Genomic DNA, 21,102 nt, shown 5'->3' with positions numbered 1-21,102 from the left:
TATTAAGAGCAGCAACTCACTTAATGAGCTATCTAAGAATGATGCCGTCATAATCATGGGTGGAAGTAATGATGTATACAGAAATGAGAGTAAACATGCGACCCTGTGTTTAAAAACTACATTACTTGATCTGAAAGTTCCGAACATCATAGTTACTAGCTTGCCTCACAGATACGACCTGCAAGACAATTCCATCGTAAATCTGGAGCTTGCAAAAGTAAACAGACAATTCTACAAAATATGCAAGTCCCAACAAAATGTAACATTTCTTGATCTTCCAGATGCAAGAGATTTGTTTACAAAACATGGACTACATTATAATAACGCTGGCAAGTCATACGTTGGCAAAATGCTAGCGAAATTAATACAAAAAGACGACGACGTTGCAAGAAAACCAATTGCTGTGCAACCAGTTTCGACCAAGGAAATGGATAAACGAGAAAACAATTTCAGAATCGCAGCCACAGCGCCAGCTCAAACAGGAACATCACGTCCAGAAGATGAGACGGTGCCAGAACCAGCCTCAGAACATACAGCAAAGACTGAAATTATCGTCAAGAAAACTGTACCTACTCATCATCCAGATGCTCACACACAGGGAAACTGATGAAGGGGGCCAGTTCTATCCGAATTTGGCCCAATACAACGAATCCAGAACAAGCAGTCAACACTCAGGTGGACTTTCCGTTACTTTATAGTCAAATTAGTTTTAAAGACCCTCTGCCTAATAATATATGCAGTAGTAATTTCGTTATGCACTTGAACATAAGAGGTCTGTCTGAAGGAATGATCAGGAAGCTTTATGATATAGAAATTTTGCTAGAAAGTGTGAAACAATCTGTGAAAGTAATATGCCTTAATGAACATTGGCTAAAATCTGAAAATATCAATCTCCTAAATAAACTTACAGGTTATAAACTGGCTACCAGCTTTTGTAGGACCAATGGGTATGGAGGCTCTTGCATATTAGTTCATTCCACGGTAGACTATGATATCAGACAGAATTTTAGCCATCTGAATGAAGAAGGCACATTTGAAAGTTGTTGTATAGAACTTAAAGAGTATAACACACTAATTAGCAGCATATATCGCACCCCTGGGTACCATATAAGCTCTGTATTTTTAGATAAGTTTGATACATTGCTACATAAATTAAAATGTGAGAAACTGTACAAGAAAGTGGTTATATGTGCTGACTTCAACATAGATGTAAGGACTGATGACAAATTTTCTTCACACTTAAAGAACCTGGTAGCCACAAATGGTCTAAATCTCAATTTCGATCAGTATACAAGAATTACAGCAAGCTCTGCAACATGTATTGACAATATTGTAAGTAGTTATAATTATTATGTAAAAGAAAAGTTTCTTCTAGATTTAGGAGTATCAGACCATAAAGCACTATTTGTATCACTACCGAAGCAAAATTCAGTCTGCACAACAAAAAGATGTAGGAATTTCAGTCAAGAAAATGTGGAAGTATTTTGCAAAAAACTAAGCCAAACCAAGTGGACAGTCAGCAAACACACTTCCACAAGTGCCAATTACAATAACTTTTTAACTGAATTCTTGGGTATATTCAATGAATGCTTCCCTTTTGTAACAGTGAGGACCAGGTCCCAAAAAAGTAGACCCTGGGTAACAAAAGGAATTAGAGTGTCTAGTACTACTAAGAGGAAATTGCATATGGAGGCAAAAGTAAATCAAAGCCCTCAATTTCTTAAGTATGTAAGCACATACAAAAAAACATTTGACAAAATAGTTAAACTAGCAAAACGTACTGCAAATAACGACTTCATTTCAAATGCAAAAAACAAATCAAAAGCTGTTTGGTCTGTTATAAGAAGTGAAGTTGGCAGTGAGGCAGAGAGAAAATGCCCTTCTAAAATAGTGATAAATGGTAGAGCTGTTACAGAACCCAGTGCCATTTGTGAATCATTCAATGACTTTTTCATAAACTGTAACAAATTTGGTGACTGTTCACCACCAAATACAAAGCCCAATATGACAGATAGCAATTGCACATGTTTTAAGTTTTCTCATGTTTCCATCTCAGATGTCATCAAAATCATAATGTCCCTAAAAAATTCAAAATCTGCGGGGTGGGATGAGGTCCCCACTGAAATAATAAAAATAGTCCGTCACAGTATTGCATATCCACTCTCTCTCATAATCAACCAATCATTTGATGAGGGATGTTTCCCAGATCGATTAAAATATGCAGAAGTTCGGCCCATACACAAAAAAGGCAAACAAGATGAATTGGGCAACTATAGGCCAATCTCACTGTTACCAATTTTCTCAAAAATATTTGAAAGAGCTGCATGTGATCAGATTGAAAATCACAATTCATCTAACAGCATTATCTTAGGCAATCAATATGGTTTCAGAAAAGGCCGCAGCACAATCCATGCAATAAATGAATTAGTCACAAAAGTCAGCAGATGTCTTGATGATAGAATGTGTGTGTCAGGCATCTTTTGTGACCTGTCCAAAGCCTTCGACACAGTAAATCATGACCTGCTTCTCCAAAAATTGGCACGCTATGGTTTTCAAGGCAAATCTCTTAGCTGGATGTCATCATACTTGGCAAACAGAAAACAAAGAGTACTTATTAACATCAACGGCAAGAAATTTCTCTCTGGCTGGAAAAACACTCAATTACGTGTTCCACAAGGCTCAATATTAGGGCCACTGCTTTTTCTATATTATATTAATGATATGCCATGTCAGGTCCAGTCTGATACTATCCTCTATGCAGATGACTCAACAGCCGTAGTCTGTTGTAAAAATGAGGTAGACCTAATTCGTCATATTGAACAAACACTTGGGGAAGTGGAGGCATGGGTCAAAAACAATAACTTAACATTAAACTTTACAAAAACAGAAATTGTTCATTTTACCACAAAACAATCTGCACGGTCTATAAGTGAAATAAGGTATATGGACAAAAAATTAGAGACTGCAGACTGTGTCAAATTCCTTGGCGTGTTAGTCAATAAAAACCTGTTATGGAGTCGCCATGTGGACAACATACTGGGTCGACTGAATAGCCTTGTATATATTATGAATATCTTGTATAGTATTACTGATTTAGCTGAAAGAAAAACTGTATATAATGCATATTTTGTTTCAGTCATTAGGTATAGTATAATTTTCTGGGGGTCTGAAAAAACAAATTTACTTAGAGCTTTTAGACTACAAAAAAGAATCATCCGGGCAATGGTGGGAGCAAAACCAAAGCAACACTGCAAACCTTTATTTGTAAAACTGGATCTAATGAGCATTCCAAGCATATACATCTATGAAACTCTCACTTTCACGAAAAGAAACCCACAACTTTTTGAGGGCAACTTCTTCTTGCATCAATATGATACAAGACATAGAACGAGCTACATGTTACCTACCCACCGTTTAAAATCATATGAAAAAACCCCATACTATATGGGCATGAAATTTGTAAATAAAATATGGAAAGATATGGATGACCCAAATGTAAAAGGCACCAAAAGAGACCTGGAAAAATATCTGAAAGATAAATGTTACTATAGTGTAGAAGATTTCATGAATGGTAACAATGCATTATAATTGTAATTAAAATACCTCTTTGAAGATGTTACACCATGTATATTATTAGTTTGTTGTATTTTTAGTATTGTTATATATAGTGTAAAAACTGACAAGTCACCTATGTCACAATCTTTGATTGTATAAGGCATGTTATGTGATAATAAAAATTGAATTGAATTGAATTGAATAGCTTTAATTACTTTTATGTATTAACTTCGATTTAATTTCTTCCATTTTATCATTTTATGTTTTCATGTATTTTATTGCAGTTGTGCAGAAGTGACACTACAGTGCAGTGCAAGTCACATGGTTTGTGCACAAAATTTTGTAACATTGTCAAAGTGCTTCTTCACCAGCTGCCAGAGGCACTGTAATCTTTGATGCTTCTGCACATACTCGTAGAGTAGTTTCTTATTTCGTATTTTATTAGTTACGGAGTTGCTTTTGACTATTGCGTGTTCTAATTTTCGGGCTGATTATACTTCCAAGTAAAATGCCTCGATGTAACATTTATTATTAACCAAGTCTCTGTGCATTTGATTGAAGTGTTACCGATTCTGATGTGAAGATTCTCTTTTGCTATATCGGCAGCTAATAGTCTGGACCCCCTTTCGACATGATCCCATGGCTTCGGATCCCATGGCAACGGATCCCATGGCTTCGTTATGACAACTCACCATTTAGGCAAAAGCAGAGGTCCCGCACACAGTTTTAATCTGCCAGGAAGTTTCATATCATTGCACACTCTGCTGTAGAGTGAAAATTTCACTCTAGAAACAACCCCCAGGCTGTGGCTAAGCATGTCCCCACAATATCCTTTCTTCCAGGAGTGCTAATTTCGCAGGAGAGCTTGTGTGAAGTTTGGAAGGTAGGAGACGAGGTACTGGCGGAATTAAAGGTGTGAGGACGGGGCGTGAGTCGTGCTTGGGTAGCTCAGTTGGTAGAGCACTTGCCCACGAAAGGCAAAGGTCCCGAGTTCGAGTCTTGGCCTGGCAAGCAGTTTTAATCTGCCAGGAAGTTTCAACTCAGCATTTGTTTGCCACCCTTTTGGCCACATAACCTGGCTTAATGGTTTGCGCAGATGGATGCAAGTTTTCTCTATGCCTGAATAACAGCAGACGCAACCAAATTTGAAATCGTTATGAGCCATCTGGATCAGAAGTACATAATGGAGATTGAAGGTGTGATCACCACTTCACCTGTGACAGATGCATATGGGAAGTTAAAAACAGAACTGATACAATGGATTACCACTTCATAGGAAGAACACATCAGACAAGTCCAAAACCAATAAGACACAGGCAACAGAATATTTAGTAAAACAAATACTAACAAAGAGATAGAGGGGCTGGCCAGTACTTACCTCAGCTCAGTACAGCCGATAGATACACACAAAACAGAACTGAAAATTTACATTCCTAGCTTTCGGAACTTTGTTCCTTCATCAGGGAGGAGAGAGGGGAAAAAAGGGAAGAAGGGAAAGTGGATTCAGTTACTCACAACCCAGGTTATGAAGCAACAGGGAAAGGTAAACAGGGAGGGTAGCAAGGATGGAGGCATGGTTGTCAGAGGGAAGCTTCTCTACCCAGCGGTTCCTACCCCTGTAACCGACCCCGCTGCAAAACCTGCCCCATGCATCCCCCCACAACCACCTACTCCAGCCCCGCTACTGGTAAAACATACACAATTCAAGGCAGGGCTACGTGTGAAACTACACATGTCATTTATCAGCTGACATGCCTGCACTGCACAGCCTTTTACATCGGCATGACAACAACCAAACTGGCTGAGCGCATGAACGGACACAGACGAACTGTCCGCCTAGGAGATGCCCAATACCCAGTAGCGGAGCATGCCCTCCAGCATAACTCTAGGGACCTAGGAACCTGCTACACCGTATGTGCCATTTGGCTTCTCCCACCCAACACCAGTCCCTCTGAACTGCGGAGATGGGAACTTGCACTCCAACACATCCTTTCATCCCGCCATCCCCCTGGACTGAACCTACGTTGAACAACCTCACTCCCATTCACTCTTCAGTCTTCTCCTCTTTCCCTTTCCTCTTTAGCCATTCACGCATCTTTTTATCCTACATAGTTGTGTTTATCTTTATACTATATACCTCTTTACTTCTGTATGCATCCTCTCTGGTTTGAAGCTGGCACAGTACTTACAGTAGAATATCTTTGGCTTCCCTCTGACAACCATGCCTCCATCCTTGCTACCCTCCCTGTTTACCTTTCCCTGTTGCTTCATAACCTGGGTTGTGAGTAACTGAATCCACTTTCCCTTCTTCCCTTTTTTCCCCTCTCTCCTCCCTGAAAAAAAGCTTCCCTCTGACAACCATGCCTCCATCCTTGCTACCCTCCCTGTTTACCTTTCCCTGTTGCTTCATAACCTGGGTTGTGAGTAACTGAATCCACTTTCCCTTCTTCCCTTTTTTCCCCTCTCTCCTCCCTGATGAAGGAACAAAGTTCCGAAAGCTAGGAATGTAAATTTTCAGTTCTGTTTTGTGTGTATCTATCGGCTGTACTGAGCTGAGGTAAGTACTGGCCAGCCCCTCTATCTCTTTGTTAGTATTTGTTTCACATCTTATATGAGATTTTCCATTAATCATTTAGAATATTTAGTAAGTCTTTTGTGCACATTGTGAAGCAATTGTTTGCACCCCAGGTGAAAGCCATTATTGCATCGCAAACCAACATGTCTTTAGACACTGTAGCAGAGTTAGCTGACAATATATTTGATGCTATAATGCCTGCGCCAGTGAGTACAGTGGTGCCAGCGTGCAACAACTTGCTGTCACAATTGATAACATTGGCCACTTGTGACATGCTGTCCACCACAGTGGATTTACTGACCAAGGAGATGGAAGAATTATTGACTTGGCGTGACTGCAACAGAGACATGGGTAGTTATCACAAGCAATCAAAGAGCTGCTCATCTACCACTTCTTCAATGCCAGGTAACTAACAAGCCCTCTGTTTGCTGGTTTCACAGGAGATTGGGGACTGGGTAAGCAAGTGTATGATACCCTGCTCAGACCCAAATGTCAGCTGCAATAGGATTTAGGCATGTCGACTGACTGCTGGGCATCATCTCGGTGCCTATTTGTCAGTGACCGAAGTCCTGGCAGAAATATCTCATAGATATTGCTTGTGACTTATGTGTGTTACCATGTAAAAAGTTGCACAGCAGGGGGCCGCGCACTCCCTTCTGTCTCACTGCCACCAAAAATTCAACTATATTGACATACAGAACACTGTGAATCAGCCTAGACCTCGGACTGTGATGTGACTTTAAATGGGATTTCACAGTTGTATCCTTTCAAAGAACCATCCCAGTGTTTGCCTTGAGTGATTTAGGGAAATCACGGAAAACCTAAATCAGGAAGGCCAGATGCGGGTTTGAACCATCGTTCTCCAGAATACAAGTCCAGTGTGCTAACTTGTGCACCACTTTGCTTGATGGAGCAGAAAGGCTGAAAACTGAGAAGCAGATGCTAAATTGTGCTCAAAAGATGGTTGAAATGCACCTAAAATTGTAATATATACCTTTTTTGTTGTTAAATGAGTGTGTATGTTGATGACATACTGTGTAATTTACTCTTTTTCCACATAGGACAGGAAAGCTCTGTATTGATCTCCTAAACAAGCTACAACTGTTACAATTGGTGCTCCAAATCTCTGCTTAAAAGAAAATGATATGTTCAGAATGTAACTATGTGTACAAATAAATTTGTGATGTGAATTTAAAATGACTGGAACACTTAACTAACTGATTACTTTCATTTCTGATCCCAGGTATGTTCAGTGGGTATCAGGCCTGGGGAACCAACCACCAAAGGCAATATTTTAGTGTTTCAAAGGCAATGAGGAAAAATCAGCACAGCATAAGAGTAAGAATTGTCCCACTGGAATAAGGGCATCTTGAAGCTTCTGTAGTAGGGAACATACATGAAAGCCATATTTCCCACAAATAATGCTGTCTCATTTCTTGTAATGTGCTTGAAGAAGAGATTGTAAATCTCATTAAGTGGCAGTACACACTGTAGCATCACCCTGTCAGACAATGAGGAACACTGCTTTCAACATTCAGCTTGTTCAGTCCAATAACATCCACAGCATAAAAGTTAGAAACTCCGTATTTTTATTTAGAAAGCATTTGCAGAATGTGATTGTAGTCTGGAAATCATCTCTGCTTAATGTCCATTGAATATGGACGTGACATAGAAGTAAACCACCATTGCGTAGAGTTCTTGAGTACTTCTGATTATTCCAGAAACCCATGGTATTCTTCTTCTGGAAAGATGTGGGCTCAGATTTATTGCAGGAAGTATCTCTTTGCTTCTGTCATATGTAACACAGAGTCTAACCTGCAAGTTATAAGTGTGAGTGGCTTACACATAACCACTACTTTCAATCCTTGCCTACAGACACTGAAAAACAGTCATGATGAAATGGATAATCTTGATCTCTTTCTGCATAAAGCTTGTCAGTTACTCTGGTGACATTCTCCAACTGCCTTACACATAGAAAATCCTTCTGTGATAGAACATCTAATTATTAAACAAATGACAAAACACCTTAAAGATCACGGTAAAACCTGTGATAGTGTACCTCCAGAATGCTGCTCATTAGACAGAAGTGGTGTCATTATCAATGAAGGAATGCAGGTCATGCTTTGTAGTGCCAGTAATTCTCACACATTTTTGTTGGAGGTGGTATGGCATATTGGCAGTCCACAGGTGTTTTTTCTTCTGTACCCCCTCCTTGGTGTTATCCAATTGGCAAAAGTTGCAAAAAACTTTTTTACAAGAATACTTCATTTTGATACATCTGTTCAATGGCATTAATTTTGTGCCCTCTTACCATTTGAAATACTGATTTTGAGTCCATTTCCTCCAGCTTCCAGGGAGTAAGGATCTCTCTTCTCTTTGCTCATATCAGTTTTCTAAATCAATGCATTTCAGACAAAAGAAGAACGGACACAACGTTTTCAAGAAAAATGCCCAATAAGGTAAATCTGGAGGGAGAGGAGAGGAGAGGAGAGGAGAGGAGAGGGGAGGGGAGGGAGAGAGAGAGAGAGAGAGAGAGAGAGAGAGAGAGAGAGAGAGAGAGAGAGCACATATGGGTAACCGTCTGTTCCTCCATCTGTTGACCTGTCCTTCCTTGTTAGCACATGATACAGCATTAAAAATTAAATTATTATTCCTTCTTCATTGGAAGTCATTTGTAGACATGTATTTCATTGTACAGCTTCTTAAATGTAATTTGTTATGGGCATCGAAGAAAGATTATTTTAATCCATAAGTACTTTTAATTTCTGTAAGCTGTGTGTGTAATTTGCTTGCAGAATGTTAATTTCCAGTCATAATTTTACATCATAAAATTTTACTATTATTAATTACTTTTAAGGTAGTTGAATTTATTGTAAACTTTTCCACTTTTTTGGGGTTTTCAATAGGATTTTGTCCATCTTTAACAGGTTTTGGCATTGGAATTAAGAAGCACATCCTCTATGGCTTTTTGTTATAGTGTCTACATTTCATTTTATTTTCTATTTATATTAATAACTGAAGTAATCTTCTTTCTACAATTTTTATGCAAGATAGGGGTGTTGATGAGATTATTCCTTTGGATCTATGTTGTCATTTGGAAATCAGTAATTTATTATATTATTATTTTGTTTAAGTAATGAATCCACAACCTTCAGGTTTTCAATAACTCTGTGTCTGTAATTGTTTTACTAATTTAGAGTGGCACACTTGATTGTACCACTAGTTTTCTATCACTTAAATTGGTGCCTATATCATAAAATCTGTAATGTTTCCTCTGCAGCTGTACACTGTGCATCACCACCAGCAGCAGCCTCAGCAGATACCAAACAACAGGATGGCCTCACAGAATGTGGGGCACACATTTGCAGGACAAGTGCAACGGCAGGCAGTGGGGATGCAGCATGTCATGCCAGCAGCAGGGGTGTCCGTCACGCACACCCGCGGCCAGAGCCCGCACAGTTCCAGTGCGCAGATGATGCAACACTCTGGTGTGCAGTGGCACATACCACAACAGGGTGTCGGATCTAATGCCAACGGACACGCTTACCCACCGGTAGCACGAGCTGCACAGCCGCAGGGGCCGGTTGACGAGTCCTTCAAAATTACGCTGAAGTCACAGGTGCAGCCACAGGCACAGAGGGTGACAGGAGGTACAGTGCCTGCAGTCGCTCAAAATCAAAATGGAGAGCTGTCGGGGAGAGTGTCGTCGGCTGTAACCTCTTCTGTACCAAAGACGCCTAGCCCCAGCCAGGGGCGTTCAGAGGATACAGAGAAGAGCCTCGATAACCTCTGTCAGGTGAGTTTTGGCTTTTAGTGGACATTCTACTGTCACAGTATTATTTCATTTGTGGTGTGTTTGTAAAATAGTGAGCAAGACTTTTGGAGTTGTTTGAAACTAACCAGAATTTGAATCAATATTGTTCCCAGAAATGAGCCCCAATTTTCAAATAATAAGAATGACTGTTATGGCTACTATGACGTTTGAATAAGCAATTCAGTGAACTTTTAGAAAATTCAGCTAAAACGCGCGCACACACACACACACACACACACACACACTTTAATACCCATATTACCATCTGTGTTAGAGGCTAGAACATGTTGGTAATTGTGTACTTCAGTAATAAAACCAGTAGCAGAATATTTCATTTATGGCTTGATGGATGGGAACCCAGTTAACCCCCATCATTGCAACAAGAAAGATGCTTTGAATGTTGGGTTTCTGTATTGGTTAACATTTGCATATACCGTATTTACTCAAATCTAAGCCGCACTTTTTTTCCGGTTTTTGTGATCCAAAAAACCGCCTGCGGCTTTGAATCGCGTGCAAAGCAAGCAGAAGTTCTGAAAAATGTTGGTAGGTGCCACCACAACTAACTAAATCGCTTCAGGCAAATGCCGGGATGGTTCCTTTGAAAGGGCACGGCCGATTTCCTTCCCCATCCTTCCCTCACCCGAGCTTGCGCTCCGTCTCTAATGACCTCGTTGTCGACGGGACGTTAAACACTAATCTCCTCCTCCTCCACCACAACTAACTTCTGCCATCGAATATATGTAGCGCTAGACAGGGATGCTTTGTAGGCATAAAGATAAATACTGGCGCCAAAACCTCTGCGTAAGTAAATAAATTTTAAAAAAAAGGTGGAAGACGAGCTTTTTTTCTCCGCCTCGATTTTTGACCACTGCATTTTCATACATTATCCAATGAAGTAAATACAAATTCCGTGTTGTTCATCTTCGAATGTAGCAGAATTTCAATGTACTACGAAATTCCGACTGGCAAGACTGTTTGGGATGTTTGTCAATATGGCCAACTCTACGTTCTGAATTTTTTCCTACCTGTGAGAAGAGATGGTTGCTAATAGGAACCTGATGAATTGTGAATCACATGCAGTATTCTCTTCACCATAAGAATAATACGAATATAAGCATTTTGCCATGTATTCTCTCGTGTTTGCTGCTATCTCATTTAAATCCTGTCTGCCTAATAAACTACGAAACTAGAGGAGACAACAGCAAACGCGGAAGAATATACATATCATGTCATGTTTATATTCGTATTATTCTTATGCCTAATAATGATACAGTCAGAAATGAAGCATGGCAACTGACTAGATTTTTAAATCTAAGGTGACTCTAATTTCTGTGCAGAATTTGATGTACTAAAGAAGCGGCCGCGAAGATTTTCAAACGGAGAAAAATTTTCACCTAACTCTCGTTCAGAACATGTTCTATCTTACGCAGTGTATTATTTGGTTCTTGTTGATCATTATCAAAGAAAGCAGCAGTGTAAGTAACAACAAATAGCAGTCTCTTGCCTTTGTTTCGCTAATGAGACGATTCCTCTCTCCTTTTTTTTTTTTTAAATTGTAAGCGACGGTAGCATGCACAAAAGCAAGCCAGGCCGCAAGCGGCGACAGGCCGTAAACACGCACTATCAGAATGCGACAAACAATGCATGGCACAGTACAGTAATGCATTTTCAGCTTAGAGTGACGTAAACACCTGTAACAAAGAAAACGGCACTTATCAGGTCAAAGCAAAATAAGCAATCGATTCAAACCAGACAGCACGTGAAAAAGGAAGAGTACCCGTATAAATACGGACGGAGCGCCTGACACATAGCAATGGCTACCTGGTAAAACTTAACTGCTAAGCTTACGACTGGAACCAAACTACTGTAGCTGTATCGTCATTCATTCGACCTAAATTGTGTCCCATATTACAATGGACCAACTTGGTTTCAATTTGGAGGTGTGGCCTAAAACTTTTCTTTCCCCTTGAATTTTGAGTCTCAAATTTCAGGTGCGGCTTAGATTCGGGAAATTTTTTTTTCATTTTTTTTTTTTCAAGTCTCATTTTTCAGGTGCGGCTTAGATTCGAGTGCAGCTTAGATTCGAGTAAATATGGTATCTCTCATAACTTACGTGAACCACTTATGTTTAGGCTTCCAAAGGTGTGACCAGATGGTCAAACTTTGTATCAGCAGAGATTCTCAGTCAAATCAGAGTTGGCATTGTTGGTGATTTCTCATTGAGATCCAGTTTTTGCTAAACAAACATACAGTAGTGAACGGTGGATCTTTCCTGGGCAACACACTACATACTGTTAGCAGTATGTACAAAGATGTATTTCAGGCACAGCATTGCATTTGTGCACGTTTCAGTGTGTGCTCAAGCACAGTTTAATGCATCAGTGGAAAGATAAAGGCTGACCAATTCCTTCGACTACATGTTCATCTCCTACAAACCCCTGTTGCTTCATTTTGTAGGGTTAAATCAAGTTAATGGGTTACAAAACGTCGGGAATTGTGAATACACGAGGAGCATTCAGAAAAAGACCAAACTTTTGAAATAGTGCCTCAGTTGGCAGATTCAATTGCTTACAGTGGGTGAACAAAGAGTCTCCTTTTTTTGCAAAAAGTATGCATGGCTTGGACAAAGTTCAAGATGATTTTGGTCAGTTGATTGTGTTCCTTTTTTTTTAATGCAAAGTTAATTTCCATTATGAGTTTGTACTGCCTGGTCAGATAGTAAACAAGGAAGTACACAAAAGAATTTTAATGTGTTTGAGGGATGCTGTGCAGAGGAACAGGCCTGAGTTGCCTCAGCTTAAGCATCACTCCTCGTCTGCACTATCTCGAGAAACATTGATAGTCTGTTGTACCCCATCCACCTTATTCTCCATACCGAGGCCTAGCAGACTTTTTCTTGTCTCCTAACCTTAAAACTATGTTGGAAAAAAGAAAAAAAACTCATTGTTTTCAAACCACAGAGGAGATTCAGGACAATGTGTGCAATGTGACAAAACACCTGTGTGCCATCCCGGAAAGTGCATTGCAGGAGGCTTTCCAAAAATGGAAGAAACGTTACCAGTGGAAGTGACTGCTTTGATGGGTACAGTGCTTAAAATGTAGTTCAGTGAGCAATAAGGATGTTGTAAGCAAAGTTCAGGGTTTTTTTTTTTTACATCACTCATGTATCTTAATAAATGGCTAGAAATTTTCATGTAGTACAATACACAGAAGAATATTTTCTGCAGAAACTTGAATAATGTTTCTTGTAGTGCTGTTACCTAGGTTGTCATTTTTTGTATAAAAAAAGGTGGCTGTTTGATTTATATAAATTGATTATGAACTAGATTATAGTATTTGTTTGATGTTCTAGCCATTCTCTGTGATACCATGTTTCAGTGTAAAATTTCACTCATTATCTTTCTTGTTTTAAGGAATCTGTTAATGACCTTATGGCAACAATAGCAAAGCTCGATCGGAATGGTATTGAGGTGGTGCCCGAGACACAGAAAGTAGGTTCCAATGATGCACCACTGGTAGACAGCTCCACTGGACTCGATGAAACCTCTGGGCTGCCACTTTCAAATGGTGGTCTTGAGCAAGGTTTGTATTAAAAAGCACTTTGAAGTCAGATGTGTTCTTTTTTTTCATAAATAGGAAATATAATAAAAATTATTGAGCAGTTTCAAATCACTTGTATTTGACACAGTCTTGACATTAGCTACTAAGTTGTAAATGTGAGTAAGAAATAAAATTATTACCCAAGGCTTTTAGCTTATTTGTACTGAACTCATGCTTGTAAACCACCAGTATTCTTCATTTACTTCTGTAATAATATTGCTGTTTTGATATTTTTTAGCACACACTTGACTTCCTGAAAAATTTTGTGTCCTCGATGGTTTAGAGTACTTGTAGCAAGATTATTTTGTTTGTAGCTTTATTTGCATCAGCTCTTTTAAAGCATTTACTCTTTGGGTGTTGTTTTCAAGAGCTTTGAGTTAATACTTATTGTCAGCAATGAATGTGGGCCTGTAGCTAAAATGCATGTGTTTGGGAGTAGCTGATTTCATATGACTGTCTAATTGTCCTGTTATATGACTGTCTAATCGTCCTGTTACAAGTTTAATATGATACTGAGTACTCATGGATAAAGTACAAATAATGGAAGGTATGGGGGTAACCACTCCTCCTTAGTGATCGGGAGACACACAAATGAAATTGAGTCTGTTGCTGAACGCTTGGACGGGGGCCTCCTTCAGAGCTGACTAATGCAATCCACATGCACACACCTGTGACTATGTTGTCGTGGGTGACTGCCGCATGAGGACAATTAGGCTACCATGACAATGTAGCGCTCTCTCTCTCTCTCTCTCTCTCTCTCTCTCTCTCTCTCTCTCTCTGTGTGTGTGTGTGTGTGTGTGTGTGTGTGTGTGTGTGTGTGTGTGTGTGTGTGTGTGTTTTTGTTTTGAAGTCTCTCGCTTGCATGTGTCTGTATATACAGGCTGATGTCAGGAACTGCTGCAGGGATTTTGATCTGGTTTTGACTAATAGATCAAGAGAAACGCTTTGTATATAATTTATAAATATTTCATCAAAACTGTGTGAATTGTGATGAATTAAAGTTATTTTGTGAAAACAATGCCATTGCCAGCTAGTGAACAGCTGCCATAACTCGAGAGAGGAGCAGTCCCTCATGGACACAGCAAGCAGGATCAAATTCACACCTGGTGTGTTGATCTAGCAAATAGAGCATGTCGTTGGAAACTGAAAAGTCGTGGAGTCAAATCTCGGGTGGATCACTTTTTCCCACTATGCCTTTTAACCTAGCATTCACATCACAATGATGTGTAGATACACATTTAGAAATACGATGTCAATTTCAGACCTAATTACTGCTTCCCTCGCATTAACACTCACAGCTTGCACTCTTAATTCACTGCAGTTCTTCATACAATGGACAGTGAGTTACTCAGCTTTGAAGTATTGTAATAAGTGTTGATTACTTACGAAGATATAACCACCTCCTCATCAAATTACTTCAGCAGCTTTGCCTGAGTTACATACAGGATGTTCTTTCAGCAGTACAGCAGATAACTCAACTTTTGGCTTTCTGCCTTCCTTGAATCAAACCTTGATGTGGGCGTGATCCTTTGCATGACAAGGCAAAGAAGTCTGCCATAAAGAGTCCATGACAAAGAATTGTGACAGAGTCCCAACAATGCAACACTGTGTGTTCTAAGCTTCACAAGAGAAGTGCTGTAAGACAAGCTAAACATATATGTCATATGTGGCTTTTTCTTATTTTTTTCCACACACACACACACACACACACACACACACACACACAATTCGCATACAGTATTTACAATGGCTAAAAAGATGTTAAATTGCATTACAAAGTACTCCCATTACTGCCATGAAATGTCACTCCAAACACCAATGCAAAATGGAACACCCAACATTCATCTCTCTAGACAACTTTCCTGACATCCGCTGCTTACATTGCTTCATTCTCTGAAATTTATTCATAACTCTATGCAGTGGCCTGCCACATAAGTTGCCTGGCCGTAGATACAGGATGGCACAGTTAAAAGTACTCCATCCCCTTTAAATGTGCATGCAATGTTTTGACTTCTGAAATACAGTAAACAACAATGAAAATGCACAATTTTGTGTAATAATTGATTATTAGCATTCTTATGTCAATATTTCAGTTTATTACATCAGTCAAGTTAGACATTTCTCTTTGCAGACTGCAAAGTGACTTTCTCGATAGAAGAAAGAATTGAAATTGTTGAAGCATATGTGAAAATAGGTTCGATAAATTAAACTCACAAAATTTTTGGGGTCAAATATCTGGATAGAGGACTACCAGCAAAGAGAGCAATAAAAGTCTGTATAAAAACTGACGCACCCTCTGATCCGTGCAAAATTTAAAATGACAAAGAATTCCTTCAGTTCGCACACCAGAAGTTACTGCAGACATTTGCCAAAGACATTCAGAGTCCAAAGAAGTGTACACATAGAGTCTTAATTTGAAACCGTATCGTGTGATTGTTGTGCAGCAATTATGGGAAGATGACAGTCAGGAAAGTGTAGATTACTGCATGTGGCTTTTGAATAGCATCACTGAAGGTTTGTTAGACGCTTTCCTTTACATCGTGAATGATGAAGCATGGTTTCATTTTGCCGGTCACGGGAATTCACAGAACGTGAGATACTGGGCAATGGAGAACCCTAACAGTGTGCGTCAGCAACCAATCCATGATTAAAAAAATCAGCATTTGGTGTGGTCTAACAGGAATTCACATCATTGGACCATTATTTTTTGACATTACCTTCAACACAGCTGCATATATGGAAATTTTTGATACAGTTTGTTTCCTAATCACTGAATATGAAAGATGGTACTGCTTCTTCCAGCAAGAAGGGTCAACATGCTACACGTTTTAGGTATCCTTGGAACGAATCCATGATTTCTTCACTGAAGAATGAACTGTCAGCAAACATTTATGGCCACCCCGGTCACCATATCTAACATCATGTGATTTTTCCCTATGGGGACACTTGAAGAGCCTAAATCCACACACAATACAGGAACTGAAAGACATCGACTGTGAAGTTGCCCCCATTGATATCCAAACTTTTTGCCAGGTGTATCTGAATATGCTTTCAATTATCGAACAAATTCAAAGATGGCTGACATAGTGTTTAGTGCATCTGAGATTGTAAAACCGTTAAGATTCTTAGACGCCAGGAAGGCATCTGGCCCAGACGGTATCCCTGTAAGATTTTATGTTGACTATGCTACAAATATAGCACCATTCTTATCCATCATCTATCGGAGATCATTGGAACAGCGGAAAGTTCCACATGACTGGAAGAAGGCCTAGGTCATAGCAATCTATAAAAAGGGTAGAAAATTGGATGCACATAATTACTGGCCAATTTCACGGACATCAATTTATTGTAGAATTATGGAACATATTTTGTGTTCAGACATAATGAACTTTCTAGACTCTGAAAAGCTCATCTGCAGAAACCAGCACCGTTTTAGGAAACAGCGATCATGCAAGACACAGCTGGCCCTCTTTGTGCATGATATACAACAGACTCTAGGTACTGGCTCCCGGGTTGATGCCATATTCCTCGACTTTCAAAAGCTGTTCAACTCAGTTCCCCACTGTCACTTGCTCCAAAAAGTGCGCGCTTACGGTCTGCCTGATGACTATGCGGTTGGATAGAAATTTTTCTGACAGACAGAGAGCAGTATGTCATCCTGAATGCGGAGACTTCAACAGAAACAAGTGTAACATCAGGTGTGCCCCAGGGCATTGTAATAGGTCTGCTGCGTTTTAAGATTTACATAATCAGTCTGGTTGATGGTATTGACTGCGGCATTAGACTGTTTGCCGATGATGCTGTAGTGTACAGGAAAGTAGTATCACACAAAGTTGTTAACAAATCAATGAGGATTTGCAGAAAATAAATGCGTGATGTAATGACTGGCAGTTATCTCTCAATATTGGTAAGTGTACCCTACTGCGTATAACAAAGCGAAAATCCCTGTTAATGTACAAGTACAAAATAAATGCCCAGTCTTTGGAAGCGGTAACATCCATCAAGTATCTGGGTGTAACTACTCGAAATGATCTCAAATGGAATGATCAGATTACACAAGTAACAGGCAAGGCGAACTGTAGATTGTGGTTTATTGGTAGAATCCTGAAGCGATGCAGACCTTCAACAAAGGAAATTGCTTACAATACTCTAGTTTGTCCAGTCTTAGAGTATTGTTCATCTGTCTGGAACCCTTACTGGTTGGGTCTGATTCAAGATTGAGAAGGTCCAAAGAAGAGTGTCAAGATTTGTGACTGGTACTTTTAGACATCGCGAGAGTGTTACAAGTCTCATAGAAAGTTTGAAGTGGGACACACTTGCAGATAGATGACACACTAAACAGAAGGGGCTGCTCACTAAATTCCAAAATCTGATCTTTGCTGAGGATGTAGAGCATATATTATTACCACCAACTTTCAGATTACACCTTGATCACCATTCAAAGATAATTGAACTTAGAGCTTAGAGCTCATACTGAGACGTTCAGACAGTCATATTTTTCCCTTGCGCAATCTGCGAGTGGAACGGGGGGGGGGGGGGGGGGGTGTATGACTTTGGCACAAATAGTGCCCTCCGCCACACACCGCTTGTTGGCTAGCGGAGTATATATGTAGATGCTTAGGCGTGCATAGCTATGTATTGATGTGGCAGGAGGTCACTTTCAGTGTCTTCAGTAAATGTATTTTTCACTGTAAATAAATGGTTAGTCCAGTTCAGCTCTTGGTTTCTGTAATTTCACTGTATTTCCTTTGTACTTACATGGGGTACTTTTATCTGTGCCACCCTGTACTTAATGCTACCTTTGCGCAGCCAGACTGGGTATTAATTGTATTAATATAAGTTAATGTAGTTTTAGGGCATTACAGTGTGCACTATCTAAAACTGCCCATTCAACAAGGCCATGGCTAAGTTTCTCATAACTAATAGCATCTTTTTAAGCAATATGTTCAACTGTAGTTAAAAGAGAAAAAAAAAGAAATATGCTTCTGACAATTGGGAAAATTATATTATTTACACATTTATTACCAAGCTTCCTTTTTTAATGTTATTCACATACCTATAAGTTATCAAACACACAAATTTCATCAAACAATGGAAAATTCATGACGGAATAATGAGAGTATTATGAAAAGGATAAATTGCTACTCACCATATAGCAGAGATGCTCAATCGCAGATAGACACAACAGAAAGACTGCCAAACAAGTAAGCTTTTGGTGAAAAAGGCCTGCATTGGAATTAGACAGAGCGTGCGTGCGCGCACACACACACACACACACACACACACACACACACACACACACACACACAAGTGTAACTCACACGCATATGACCACAGTCTATGTCTGCTGAGGCCAGACTGCGAGCAGTAGCGCATGCTGGGGGAAGCAATCTGGATGCTGGGGGTTAGAAAGATGCTAGGGTGGGGAGGGAGAGGGATAGCTGGGTAGAGGTGGGGGGATGGTAAATTACTGCTTGTGGGAGCGTACAGGGACAAGTTGGAGAGAGGATGGGGCAGCTAGGTGCAGTCACAAGATTAGGCAGGGGGAGGGGGGGGGGGGCCAGTGGAAAAGGAGAGAAGGAAAATTCATATATTCATATATGCATTGGCGGAATAGAGGGCTGTGTGATGCTGGAGTAGGAACAGGGAAGGAGATAGGTGGATGTAGGACAATGACTAATGAAGGTTTAGGTGAGGTGGGTTACAGGAGCATAGGATATACAGCAGGGAGAGTTCCCACCTGTGCAATTCTGGAAAGTTGGTGTTGATATGAAGATTCCAGCTGGCACAGGCTGTGAAGCAGTTTTTAAAAGGAAGAACATTGTATTGGGCAGATTGCGCAGCAACTATGTGGCCAGCTGTGTCTTTTCCACAGTTTGTCGGTGGTTGGTCATGCCGACAGACAGCTTGTTGATTGTCGTGCCAATATAGAATGCAGCACTGTGGCTTAGCTTAGCTTGTGGATCACATGACTGATTTCACATATACTCCTGCCTCTCATGGGATAGATGGTGCATGTGGTGTAGGTGGTGATTGGGAGGATTTCATCAGTCAGTTGTATCTATTCTCTCTAGTCTATTCTAATGTTATACTTAATTAGATATTTTGATTAGTTATTTTGATTGGTGCTTTAATTGTTCTTCAGAACATAGTTGTTGGTTTAATTAACAATTTTTCAGGTAACCTATTACGACATTATAATATTCATATATTTCTGTTTCCTTTTGTAATAAAAAAATTTCCTATTAGCTGATGTAGATTTTATTTGCATGTGTTGTTTACTCCAAGAACAGCTTAAAAACTTAGGGAGCAAAATACATATCTTATAAGGATGTTAGTGTTTACAGTTATTAAATGTTTTGATGGGATGACTGTGAATGCAAATTGCAGTGATAGTTTTGAGACAGCCTGTGTTACACTCAGGTGCTTTGCTTGATAGAAACTGGCTAAATAGGGCATCATTTACAAATAACACATGTGAGTTTCAACTCTCTATGTTGTTTAATCATCAGTTGTCACTCCACAACACACTTGGTGATAAAGTATTTTAGTTGTAGCAGTTAATGCACTGCATCACAGATCTCATTGACTATAGACTCAGTGTGTGCATACTTTCAGCAGGATCAAATTCTCCTCGACTAAATCAGATAATTTAGGAACAACATAAATCACGTCTTTGTTGTAGGATGCCTCTATATTTCTCAAATGGGACAAATATGTTCATCTCTTCCACATGTTTCATCTTGTCGACAGTTTTATTTGACTGCTCAGTGAGTTCAGATTGCAGATACCTTAGGGGTGTGTTGTAAACTTCAAAACATTTCTGGTTGATGAATACTGCAGTGATTAAGTAGGCACACAGGAATAATAAGTTAACGCCTTATGTGTGTGATGTTTGCTGCAAGGAAAATGTGAATAGCAAGTTATGCATATCACTAAAATATATAGAAACTCAGATCATGAGTCGTGTATGCACGGAACAGTATTCTGTTGTGGTGTTTCTGGAAAACATCTCATAGCAGCTAAAAATATTACATCAACTGCAGATGTACTCTTCAGATTTAAATATTAGAAACACCTTTTTGTGTGTGCTAAAAGCTTCAGGATAAAATTTCCCTGATGTATGGGTCAAATACAGTATGAAATCCGGTAAAGATGGAGTGGCCCAAGTAGGGCTCTACAAGTAAGAATGACACTTTGTGCAACATGTGTTTTTTTTTCTTTCTTTCTTTCCTTTCTTTCTTTTTCCCCCAGTTGAAGGTGAGGGCACATTTTTGATACAACTCATATCAGTAGTGCAGTGATTATAATGTGTTCAGCAAGCTCATTGAATGTGTTGGTGTAAGGTGATTTGGCTGTAATGAATAGTCATACACATCAAGGTCTTATGGGTACCATAAAAATTGGTTATAATCAGGCTGTTGAAAAATAGTGTATTAATTATAAATGTTAGTGGAGATGAAATTATGATACGAAAAATAGTGCTCGGTGTGTACATTGTACTGAAAAGCTTTAAACAGTCAACATTTTTTATATGAAAGAATCAAGAACTTCCATG

At 39.5% G+C, this 21,102-nt stretch overlaps 1 protein-coding gene across 2 annotated transcripts in view; it reads left to right on the top strand.

Moving 5' to 3' along the window:
* LOC126412126 (E3 ubiquitin-protein ligase TRIM33-like) overlaps positions 1-21,102 on the top strand; it is a 129,747-nt gene that overhangs the window by 56,926 nt on the left and 51,719 nt on the right. For both annotated transcript variants that reach the window (XM_050081567.1, XM_050081566.1), the window contains exons 10-11: positions 9,411-9,926; positions 13,358-13,526. In XM_050081567.1, coding sequence (XP_049937524.1) covers positions 9,411-9,926; positions 13,358-13,526 — 685 coding nt within the window. The remainder of the gene's footprint in view (positions 1-9,410; positions 9,927-13,357; positions 13,527-21,102) is intronic.

Source organism: Schistocerca serialis, chromosome 7, assembly GCF_023864345.2.
Source record: "Schistocerca serialis cubense isolate TAMUIC-IGC-003099 chromosome 7, iqSchSeri2.2, whole genome shotgun sequence".
Taxonomy (NCBI): domain Eukaryota; kingdom Metazoa; phylum Arthropoda; class Insecta; order Orthoptera; family Acrididae; genus Schistocerca; species Schistocerca serialis.
Note: the sequence above shows the minus strand (reverse complement) of the source record. Positions and strands in the feature narration are given on the sequence as shown.